At 39.4% G+C, this 12,700-nt stretch overlaps 1 protein-coding gene across 1 annotated transcript in view; it reads right to left on the reverse strand.

Moving 5' to 3' along the window:
* The window catches only part of SPAG17 (sperm associated antigen 17), a 214,437-nt gene that overhangs the window by 122,042 nt on the left and 79,695 nt on the right, over positions 1-12,700 (reverse strand). The window contains exons 6-10 of the mRNA XM_021690132.1: positions 11,315-11,509; positions 8,704-8,885; positions 4,717-4,878; positions 3,523-3,595; positions 3,205-3,317 (exon numbers count right to left, since the gene is read on the reverse strand). Coding sequence (XP_021545807.1) covers positions 3,205-3,317; positions 3,523-3,595; positions 4,717-4,878; positions 8,704-8,885; positions 11,315-11,509 — 725 coding nt within the window. The remainder of the gene's footprint in view (positions 1-3,204; positions 3,318-3,522; positions 3,596-4,716; positions 4,879-8,703; positions 8,886-11,314; positions 11,510-12,700) is intronic.

The raw sequence follows: 12,700 nt of genomic DNA on the forward strand, positions 1-12,700 counted from the left end.
GATGGTGAGATCAGTAAAGGGTAATAGTCTCCTTTATAGGGGGAAACTGAGGTCTAGAAAGATTATGTGGCTTGTTCAATTTTACCTGGCAAACAAAAGAAGTTGAAATGTAATCAAGGTAGGCACCTTATTTATAGCTTTTCTCTTCACCTTATATCCTGCAATCATCCTCTGCAATTTCACATAGTTTTACAGGGTTTCTCAACCTTAGAACTGAATTAGACAGTTACTTGTTGTGGGTTCGCTTCTGTGCGATGGAGAATGTTTAGCAGTACCCGTGGCCTCGATCCGTTTGATGCCAGTATCACCCCTCCAATTGTGACAACCAACAATATCTTCAGACATTGCCAAATGTCCCCTGGGAGTAAAAATCAGCTGCTGTTGAAAACCACTGCTATAGATGGATAACAAAATAGCCTCCCATCCTTCACCTTTTGTCAACTCCTTACTTTCCAAAGAGCCACTCATATCTCCACTCTCTATCTCCGATCATCTCTTGGACCCACTCCAATCACAAAAGACCACTCAAAACTGTTCTACCTCTGAAATGTTAAACTCTAATATCTTGTCTTGGAAAATCCTATCCCATTCCTCTTATATTTCAATTTTTTTCATCCTATTATTATAAGCTTTTTTTCAGTCAACACTATTATTGGTTGCCTTCTCTGGGTCAGGCACTGAGGTCATCAGCTGCTGCCTGTAATATACCAGGTGCTTAATAAATGTTTGTTGCTTTTAATTGAGTTGAATAAAATAATAAAGACTAAGATAAATAAAATGATGATACTGCAAGCTCTATAGGGCTTTTCAGCTTTTATAAATTTATTAATATAATAAAACTACTGGTCTCCCAGAAACCTTATGGGGTAATGAAAGGCAACTGTGAGTGTGCTTTTCTAATTGGTTAGAAAAGTAAAGCAGACATAAAAATGTATACTGGAGGTAAAAAAGATGATAGAGTCTGAACAGGACTTTAAACATTTGAATATTCAGAGACATAAAGGAATGTGTTACATCCATGCAATAAGGACAATGACAGGCAGTTGTAAAAAGAAGTTGGAGAATTTATAAATTAAAGACATTTATTGTTGAGAAAAAACTTCAAGAGCAGACTGGACTCCACTGAAGAATGAATTAATTGGAAGTTAAGCTGGAATTCCCAAAAAGATAAAATTGATGGAAAATGTAAAAGACAAGGAGGAAAACCCAGAAGTTCCACCATCCAATAAAAGGATAAATCAATAAAAAATAATATTCGAAGGTATATTTAATTCAGCAAATACAGATTCAGTGTCTGCTGTGGGTTAGGTGTGGTTATGGTTCACTGGGCATACAGCAGTGAACAAGATTAGATTAATTCCCTGCTTGCATAGAGCTTGTATTCTAGTGAAAGGGGGAAGGTAAGACACAAAGCAAATAAGTTATTTTAAGAAGAGTGGTTGTTGATAAGAAAATAAAACCAGGTGATGTGGTAAAAATCACTTTGTGTTGTCAGGGGCTTCCTTTGGGTCAGGTGGGAGAAAGGCTAAGGAATACAATTTCCACTGGGAACTGAATGAGAAGAAGTATCCTCCAGGCAGACATGTGGGTGCAGAACTTTCTAGGAAAAGAAGTGGGAGTAAAAACCTAAGGTGGAATTAAGTAGTGTAGTTGAGGAAAACCCAGAAGGCCTATGTAGATGATGAGTAGTAAGAGTGTGTGTGTGTGTGTGTGTGTGTGTGTGTGTGTGGTGAGGGGGGCAGGAGATGAGATGACAGATCAGTCCAGACCCATAGTTTTAGGGTCTTCCAATGTAAGGAATTTTTATTTTATTTAGAATGTAATCAGAAACCAGATTATAGTCCTTTAGATTGTTAATGACAATGATAAAACAAAACCCTACCTGAACAAAGCCTTGTGTTATGAATTATAAAGAGAAAACTCTAATAGCTGCCAGAAAGAAAAAAGCAGATTATTTACAAAGAAAAAAGTATCAGATTGACATGCGATTTTTCAGCAACATTAGAAGAAAGAAGACAACAAAGCAATGCCATCAAAACACTTTTCCATTCAGATTGACTAGGCTCTAAGGCAGTTTCTGAGACTTACACTTGAGCAAGTTACTTAACCTTTTTATGCCTCAGTTTCCTTATTTGTACAATGGGGAACAAAAATAGTTTCTGCTTCATAGGGTTGTTCTAAGAATTAAATGAGTTTATTTATAATAACGCTTTTCAAACACATATAGAAAACTCATGAGAATTGACCACGTACCTCAGGTCACACAGGAAGCTCAGGAAATTTAAAAACATTTTTTAACATGCAGACCATGTTTACTGACCATAATACAATAAAACTAGGAATTGACAATAAACAATGGAAATGAAAATAAAAGATTTAGAACTGAAGAGATTGAAAGCATCAAGATGGCAGCCCAAGAAATACTCAAAGGGAAATGTGTAGCCTTAAGTAAAGCAAAAAGCCTGAAAATAAAAGAAGTAAGCTTTTGATTAAAATGAAATGCAAAATAAACACAAAGAAATCAGAAAGAAGGAAATAATAAAGAGAAATGAAGAAATTAATTAAACAGAAAGTAGAAAGGAGTTGATCAAGGAAGTAAAATGCTAGTTCTTTGAAAAGACCAATACAATAGATATACCATTGACAACCATGATCAAGAAGAGAGAGGGGACAAATAAATAACATCAGTCGTAGAAAAGGAGAATAACCAGATGCCAAACAAATTTTAAAATGCATATAAGTGAATAAAGAACTTTATACGATATTGAAAACACAAATGAAATTGGCATATTTATTTAAAAATACTAATGACTAAAATTGGCCTCAGGAAGAGAAAAATCTGATTAAATTTACAAGTATAAAAGAAATTTTAAAGATAAAGACCATTAACCACCCATCCACCTGGCTACCTCCTCTTTCTTGTCCGTTAAAATGACACCAGACACAGTTTGAAGGATACATCTCACGAAACTTCAGGGGATGTGAGATCAATTGTTCCAGAGCGTAGCAAAAGAAAGGGGATTAAAGCAGATGGTCAAAGTAAATTTAGTTTTATCTAAAGTGTTCCATAATCTTTGTAAAGGAGAATACACTCAGGGATTATGTGTGTAGTTTAAAATAGTCAAAACCAAAAGCAAAGAGAGATGAAGTGACGGACTCAAGGTTACCCAGCTGGGAAAGAATCTTCGGCATGTACCCACCTACCTGTTCCAGCATACAATGCACTATCAGGGGCACAGAGATGAATTCTTCTGGAATCGAATTCAGCAAGTCATTGTAGTATCTCATGTCTACTTCAGTTGTGCAGACAAAAGCCACTGTAAAATATACAATATATCACTGCTCAAATAAGATGTGTTCTCCATTTCTTCCATCAAAATTTTATCCATAAATTCAAACTGTCACCGTGCACTAATGAAAGCGGGACATGTAGGTGGAGGGATGTCTGAAAGCAAGATGGAGGACAGCCAGTAGTCCTTAATGCACTAGCTCACCGTGTTGGTCTTCGGGTTTCATACGTGCCTGATGGGGGCGCTTGTGGTTCCTCATTCTGTGCTTTCTTCTTGCCAGGGGTTGGAGCAACAGGTTGTGGTGCCTAAAAGTAGAAGAATTCAAAAGAGACGACTGAGATATCCGGCTGAGAGATGCTTTCGTCAAATGCGGGTATGATGGGGTCTGACAGGATTCTGAGATTGTATGATGTTCACGCCACAGAATCATTGGCTAATATTAGGAGCAAACGAAAGGGTTTTGTCTGAGGAAGGGAAGAAGTTAACAGGTATGGACACTTTTCAGTTTTCCCTAACAGAGCCTATTGAGCAATTGCCAGGAAAGGGATGGGAAGATGGGGCACTGGTCCCTGGGTGACTCAGAATCACACCATTCTCCCTCTTCGAGTCCTTCAATGGTTCCCCATCACCTTCCAGGAACAACCCAAACTCTTTAACTCAGCACCAAAGGACATCTGCTTCCATTTTCCAGTGAGAGTTTGTGTTGTTGTTCTCCATTTTGCACTACTACCTGGGAGCACAGACTTATCCTGTAGTCCTGGCTTGTGCCCTAATACTTCTTTCCTTTGACCCCATGTCTGTGTACATCCACCTTTGCCCCTTTCTTGAGAATGCCTTTCTGTCCCTTCTTCCACTAGGCTTTCCTGTAGGCAAATCACACATAGCCTTCACCACATCACTTACCCGGCTGGGTGAGGCTCTCCTGACTCCTCCCTCTCCCCTGCTGCTCCTCTCCAGGTCAGGTTAGGTACCAAATTTTCAGTGTTTCTACTGCAGCTTGAGCTGACTGTTCTCACTATGCTATGTTGAAACCACCGTTGACATGACTGCCATCCTCTTTAAAAGTTAACCTCAACAAGGGGGACAGGGGAGGAGTCTTGTTCATTATTGCCAGCACCTTGTGCAAGGCTAGCACATGGTAGGTGCTAAATATATACCATGATTAATTTATCAATAGCCCTCTTCTTGTTCCAGGTGCTGAACGTGGCTTCTAGCATCAACTCTCCATGTGGCAGGTAGTTAGGGAGTTTTAGTGTTGTGCCTGGGGGCCTCTCCTTGTTCCCACCCTCACGACTTAAATCCCAGCAGGCAGAATTTCCTTCCTACAAGTATTTATGTAATTTTTCCTTCGTGTGTTTTACAAATGTGAAAATCAATTTGTTCAGTTGATCATTCAGCCCACTAAAGACATCCCAGAATGTGCTACCTCAGTAATTGACAGGGCTTCCAAGATAGGTTTCTCATTAACCACTTGTGGGATATTGATAAGGTGCATGCTTTCCAGATAGTGTTGGTGCTGCCTCTTCCAATCCAGGGTGTCATACATCAAACAGGCAATATTTTCAAAAATATCGGTACCTAATTCCAGCTACAGGTGAGAAAATTAATGACAGTTAGTTATTAGTGTTTTGTTGTTGGAATCAGATGTATAGTTCATTTCCCTCTTTTTTTTTTTTTTAAAGATTTTATTTATTTATTTGAGACAGAGAGAATGAGATACAGAGAGCATGAGAGGGAGGAGGGTCAGAGGGAGAAGCAGACTCCCTGCCGAGCAGGGAGCCCGATGCGGGACTCGATCCAGGGACTCCAGGATCATGACCTGAGCCGAAGGCAGTTGCTTAACCAACTGAGCCACCCAGGCGCCCAGTTCATTTCCCTCTTAACAGCTAAACCAAGCACTTCCCCAAATCACTGAATCCCAGCCATGGTGAGTGAGTCTTCATTTGTTGAACCCTTCTTGACCATCTTGTTCACCACAATGCAGACTGTTCCCTTTGGAGGGTCGTATGGCTGCATAATACTGTAAGAGTCTAATGAATGCTTCAACTAAGTGAAATACATCCTGTCCATTAATTTCAGCAACGTGGCCTATATTCTGATGTCTCAATTTCTAAAACAACATATTAGATAGGTAATTTCAATATCTCTTCTTTTTTTTTTTAAAGATTTTATTTATTTATTTAATTGACACAGAGAGAGAGAGAGAGAGAGAGACAGTGAGAGAGGGAACACAAGCAGGGGTAGTGGGAGAGGGAGAAGCAGGCTCCCCGCTGAGCAGGGAGCCCGATGTGGGGCTCGATCCCAGGACCCTGGGATCATGACCTGAGCCGAAGGCAGTCGCTTAACCAACTGAGCCACCCAGGCACCCCTCAATATCTCTTCTGTGCTACCGTCAGAGGAAAAAACCCCTAAGATATAGATAGTCTACTGCTTTTGTATCTAATACCCACAAGTTTTATTATCTAGCAAGCAAATTGTAGATCAGATACCCCTATTACTTTTGCTTTTATTTCCAGAACTGGAAAAGTACTGTTATCACTAGGTCTGCCTGCCTGAAAGCAAAGAAGCATTAAGTAGGCTTATCCTAGATCTGAGTTACAGAGGTAAGGTAGGATGAGATAGCTTCTTGGGGGGCCAGTGAATCACAGTCTGGCAGGAGTCCAGGGAAGTGCGAGCTCTGCCCACCTTCAAGGTACAGCTGCCAGTCTGGGCTTCACGTGCCTACACTAGGACTGAGCATTCTTCAGTTAAGTTTCAATCTGCTAGTCGTCCACCCAAATTCTGGCACAGAAACACGTTTTTGTTTGTATTTATGAGAAATATGGTAGGACTTCTGCCCCTTCTGATCCCTTAGCTTAACTAGTTTATTCATTTTCAAAATCAAACAGCAGATCACTTGCTAAAAGCCAGAAAATTATTTCAGCAACCAAGGTCTTAACTTGAGATGTTGCAGATGTCTTACATGAGCAGTTAGCACTTCTTGATGGGCATTTATTTGATGTAAACCTTTCATTACCTTTTGTTCAGCAAAAATATAGCCTGCTTGTTTGCAGATAAAGTACAAAGGTACTGATGCTTTCTGTCTTCCAGAGAGGAAGAGGACTCCTTGGCTGGCTTCTGCTTTGGATATGAGGCTATTACCAACTTACATATATAGCTGAGTGTGTGACATTATGTATCCACACCATGTAGTTAGTTTATTTCTACGAGAAGTAGATTTATTACTTTTATGTTTCTCAGGTGATCTAAATTTTAATGTGAACTTTGTTCTTCAATATTAAACCCAGTGGCCTTTCTTTTCAAATCCAACTCCATGACTGAACTGTTTTCAAGGCTCTCTTTCCCCATCATCTTCAATGCTGGGTTGTTCACCCACAAATCATACCTTATATAGGCACACTTGGGCTCTAAAAAAAAATACTGCAGTTGGACTCAGACCAGTTGGTCTGACATGAAGAAGATATTCAATAAAAACTTGCGAAGTGATTGATAGGAGATCAATGTGTCCAGCTGGGCAGCACAGCCATAAATGGCTCCCCAGATGACTGAATGTTTTCATTCCTGATGATTACTTTCATGGCCCAACTAGATGCCCTCGATGGTAACTTTCTAGTTCGGAGGTCAGGAATATTGTACCATAACTAGTATTTCCACTGAGATGATAATATTTTTTCAACATAAAACTTTCTGAACTTTAATTGCCACTTAAATTCTTCTACTCTATATTTAAAAAAAATAGTCAATTCACTTTCTTTAAAAATGGAGTGATTAAAATCTTCCAATGAACATAAAATTGTAGACACTGGAGGAGGAGCAGGGTGCTGGGAATGGTGCTGGGTCTTTCGAAGCTGTGATTGTGTGCCTTGGTGTTACGACATCTGTGTACTGAAGGTGCAATGGGATGTACTCAGCTCTTGTCAGTCCATATGTGGCGGGTAAATAAAATACAAAGAAGAGAGCCCTAACTAGAGCAAGAGCAAAAGATACTTGGCCTGAGGCTGCCTTCGAAGACTCTTTTTATTGTTTCCTCTGAATTATGGTTCAGGAATTATATGGCTGTGATCTCCTATGCCCTCTTGAACCAAAAATGTATGCAAGTTCTTGAGATGGTATGACATGAAACAGTAAAGGACAGAAGGTAGTGCCTTCTTTTCTGAACTCAGGTTTAGGAGGCAGAAGTGAAAGACAAAACAGGAAAGATGAAGATATCTAGATGAAGGGGGGGACAGAGGCCAAGCCAAGGGAGCTTGGAGTAACCAGTTTTGCTTAAACCAAGCTCTGCCTTCAGCCACAGCTTCTTTATGCTTAGCTTCTTTTCCATGTATAGGACAAGGCTAATATTTATTCTTACTTTTGGCAAGGTATCAGGATTCAGTGTTCTGTTTCTACATAGTGACATCTAATGCTTTATGTTGACAGTCTTAATAACTCAAACTGATCTGTATATTGTTACTTATTCAAATCCTGTCCATCCTTCAAGGTTCAAATCTGGGTCTCCCTCTCCTCAGAGTTTTCCTTACTTCACCATGTGCACATCCACCTCAAGGTTATGCAATCAGAGACTCTGGTCGTGAGAAATGTTCACGCTCCAACCCCGGGGCCTCTGTTTGTTGGAACGGGGGATCAACCAGAAAGAGACCTGAGAAGTTTTGTGTAACAGCGATGCCTGGATATCTTCCACAGCATACGTGAGAAGTAGTCACTCAGCCTTCTTTTTAAAAACACCCTAGTGTATCAAACATTTGCTATTACGTTGTGATGCATCCCGTTTCTTCTTTTTCTGAATTAGTAGGAAATTTAGTGTGTGTTTCACATAACTGAGCACATAGGTGTATGGCACCTTGAACACCGCTTCTCTGTTTCATGGTTTTGGTCATGCCTTTCTGTAAGATCCTCAGTAGCAGGGACCAGTAAATGCTCTCAGAAAACACCTGTTAATTGTTGGGGTGGGGCCAAGTCATCCTATTAGATAGACCTTGCCCACCAAATATATTAAAAATACAATTTTGGCAATAAAATTAAGGACCCAGAAAACCAATATTTTGAACTGATATATTAAAAAAAAGAAAAACAATGTAATTTGAAAAACTGTAAAATTTACTATTATATGTTGTATATTAAGACTACTGCCAAGAACGTGGTTGATGTATGACTCAAAGCCACCTGCCACCAAATAAAAGAATTACCATCCTTCATTTCCATCTCCATCTTATTCTTTGCCATTAACTCATACACTAAAAGCTAAAGAACCAGGCTGTAACCATCACTGGGCTTTCACTGTCTTGAAGAAAAGGAGTCGAGCACAAAGCTATGTATATAGTCAGTGCTCAATAAATGTCTGTGGAATGAATGAATATGATAAATGAAACCACACTACCACATGTCCAAACTACTCACAAATCCATGTACTAACCATCATTTTGCCGTCCGCCCAGTCAGAAGGGAAGTTATTTGCCTTGACCATGTATTCAAGTCGAGCAACATCAAAGAGATTTGTTTCAGGTTTCTCATTATTCAGAATTGGTTCCAGGTACTTCCAGAAAATTTCAAGTTCTCTTATGGCATTCTCTTTCTTCGCTTTCTCCACCTCTGTGTCTAATGATAGCAACATGTTAATACAACAAAATGAGAATGTTGAATTTCTTCCCACTTTAAGTGGACATGGTGAGTTATATGCATTGCAAGATGTCTGTGCAGTAGCAGGAGAGGCAAATAAAGAAATATAATTTTGAGAAGGTTTCAAACTTGGGCAATACAATTATGAAACCAGAGGATTTTACTTCTGAAATTGATATTAAACATGAGCCTGTCCCACCCCTTCATTTTACACTTGAAGCCCAGAAACATTATGATAAGGTCACACATTTGCAGAGCTAAATATGTTCGATATTTCCATCATCCTTAGATTGCATCTATGTGGGAGCAGTTTTGCTGCCAAATCACTTTTTGACCATCTCAGTGTGTTTGTTTCATAATTGATTAGAACTGCTGTTGATCCAATTCTCCATCCCACATGGCTAAAAATAGACCGGATCAATGACTGATGCCTCAGTTAACCCTTGGTCACATTCAAATAACTACAGGCTTCTCTGGACATCTGTGCTCTGACTAAAATCATGACAGATTCCCATAAAGTTACACATGAAATTTTGCCTAAAATATTAATGTTTATTAGACCTATAACTAAGTAGGTTCTACTACTAAGACCTCAGGATTCTATCATAAAGTCTATTTTTCCGTGATTTTATTTCTATATATTAAATATTTTTTACAGAGAGGCTATGCACTTATGGAACATTTTCTCACTGGCTTCAATAAGTTATTTAATGTTACAACTATCTTTTGAGACAGTCAGGAGCAGCTGAGTCTGAATCTCAACTCCTTTACTTAATAGCTGCCTCTAGGCTGAGTGTCCTTTTGGTAAAATGGAAAAACAGATCTTCCTCAACTTACAGTGGGGATGGAGTTATAGCCCAATAAATGCATTGTAAATTGAACATTTGAAAGTGATATAATACACCTAACCTACTGAGCATCATAGCTTAGCCTAGCCTACCTTAAGCATGCTCAGAACATTTACCTTAGCCTACAGTTGGACAAAATCATCTAACACAAAGCCTATTCTATAATACAGGGTTGCATATCTCATGTAATTTGTTGAACACTGTACTAAAAGTGAGAAACAGAATGGCTGTGTGGGTACAGAATGTTGTCAGTGTATTGGTAGTTTTCCCTCGTGATCACGTGTGTGACTGGGAGCTGCCACCATCCAGAATCACAGGAGAGGATCATATGGCATGTTGTTAGTCTGGGGAAAAAATCAAAATTCAAACTTCAAAGTATGGTTTCTACTGAACGTGTATCTCTTTCACACCATCATAAAGTTGAAAAATTAAGTCATTGTGAGTTGGGGACTGTCTGTAATAACACACATTTCCAAGGATGGTAGTGGAAAGAACATAAATCAATGCATTCAAAGCCCTTAGAACTAAGTCTAGCCCCAAGGCAACTGCCCAATAAATGGTAGCTTTTACTATCATCAGTGGTAGTAATTTCTAACTTGGAAGAGCAAATTTTTTTTTTAAGATTTTATTTATTTATTTGAGAGTGAGGGAAAGAGAGAGAGCATGAGCAGGGGGAGGGGCAGAGGGAGAAGCAGACTCCCCACTGAGCAGGGAGCCCGATGCGGGGCTCTATCCCAGGACCCTGGGATCATGACCTGAGCCGAAGGCAGATGCTTAACTGACTAAGCCACCCAGGAGCACCCTGGAACAGCAGATTTTTAAAATGCAGTGTTATAGAAATTGGGATGTGGTTGTGTAGATTACAAAACACTGTGCAAATGATATTATTAATAAATAACAATAAAAGCAACAGTGTATGGCAGAAAATCTTGGACTTCCAGGTCACACAGGCTTACACCGAATCCATTTCTATCACCTAAAGTATGTAGTAACTTTCAGTTCCCTTCCCACAGTGGTATTCTAGCACAACTCCCTTAGATGAAGACCCTGTGGCCCCAAATGGCTGAATGCTCATGTGGATGGGACCTCACCCCACAGCTTCCTAGTCTAAAGCTGGGAAGACAGAGTGCCCTCTCTGATTTATCACAATAAGCCAGAAGCAAAGCAGAGCAAGAATCCAAGGCTATGACCTCCCTTGGGACACGTGGTGACTGTGGCTTCTGGAAGAACACATTATCTACAGTTGATCTATCCAGCCCACACATTCAGTAAAAGTTATCGGTTAAATGTTCCTGAGAAATGTAGTTAGATAACCAAGTCTTCTGACCCATAGTCCATGTTTTCTGGGGCTGCACAGGGATATAAACAGAGTATGATTTTAATTTGCAAAATTTACAGCACCTGGCTAGTGCAAGCAGAATAAAGAGCAAATCAAAGTCTTAAAAGGATTTAATAACGAATGTATTGTATGACTCTTTTTTGGACAGAAAATTCTATTTGTACTTTACAGATTGTGGATAATATTGAGAGATTTGGTCAGTTGTGTAGCAGACTGCATACCTTCTGGCTGAAGAAGAACTTCCTGCTGCAGGCTAACTGCTGCCAGGTGTGTCTGCAGAGGTTTATAATTCTCTGAAGATATTTTAATCACGCTGCTTATGGGAATGCCAAGCTCAGTCATAATCGCTAATAGCTGAGGATTGTTGAAGCCCACAACTAAAATGTAATGCTGGGCACCATCATCTGGCTCATCGTCTGTTCAAAATAAGGAAGAGCGGCCGTCATTTTAAAAGAGAACAGGTTGCACCCAGCCAGTTCGATGGCTACATACATTATGCATGCGTTTATAATACCTCTGGCTCGCCAAAAACAGTCCAGTTGGCTGGAATGCAGGCCTTTGACTGGTTTTCATTATTACCCTTCCAGTAAGAAGGCTGTGGCCATTTTACAAAATATTAAATCACTTTTGTAAATGAGATAGAGTCATAATAGAAAGACAAACATACATGGGGCTTGTGCTCATGGAAAATGTGTGCTTGGGTTTTTGTAAACAGAAAAAGGCTTAGGCTGTGATTTTTTTTTTTTTTTTTTGGTTCAATCTCTTTTGAGCAACATCTGGCTTTACTCCTGAATTACGAGTAGCTGCAGCTTTTTGTGGTATTTTATAAGTAGAGGTGTTTACAGGAGAGGGAAATATCGAATATGGACGTGCCCCCTACCAAAGTAGTCTGTGTATTTACGTCAATAGGTGTGAATGCTGAGTGTGGGTTACAGAGCAATAATATATTTCTTGCATTAAATTTTTAAAATATATATTGTGCACTTTCCTAACATTTTTTCCCTCTACTTAGCCCTGACTACACTGTTTTATTAATGTTAAAACACTGAGTTTCTCCTAGACTGTGAGATTCAGAGAGATAAAAATAATTGTTATACTTTCATAGTCATGCTAGATAGTACATGAAAACATTAAACCCCACAATAGCCCATTAAGATAAATTTACAAATAATGCAATATGCACAAACTTTTAATTTTTAAGTAATAATTTTTCTTCTATCCCTAAACAAATCTGTCTTGATATTGCCTATGGAAACCAAAATATCATGGCTTCTGAGTCTCGGGGATTTAGAGTGCAGCTATGTCTGGGGAGTCCAAGTGACAAGGGGTGTGAAAGGCCTGCCATCTCATTTAAATGGGATGCAAATAATAAGAGGAAGCTCCATTTGTGTCCAAGGGCAGATGGCAATGAATTACTCACAGGCTGCACAGGATAAACCAGTTTTACATCAATAATCAAAAATGAAAGGAAATTCTAGTTGCTCTAAGAGAAGCTAATAGTGGGAGAATTTGAGGTCAGGTCAGGAAGCTGTGTGCTCTGTGTGAGTCCCAAATTAACTGGTCTGATTTTATCACCATCGTATTTCATGCATTACAATCATCACTTT

The sequence above is a fragment of the Neomonachus schauinslandi genome, chromosome 4, assembly GCF_002201575.2.
Source record: "Neomonachus schauinslandi chromosome 4, ASM220157v2, whole genome shotgun sequence".
Classification (NCBI taxonomy): Eukaryota; Metazoa; Chordata; class Mammalia; order Carnivora; family Phocidae; genus Neomonachus; species Neomonachus schauinslandi.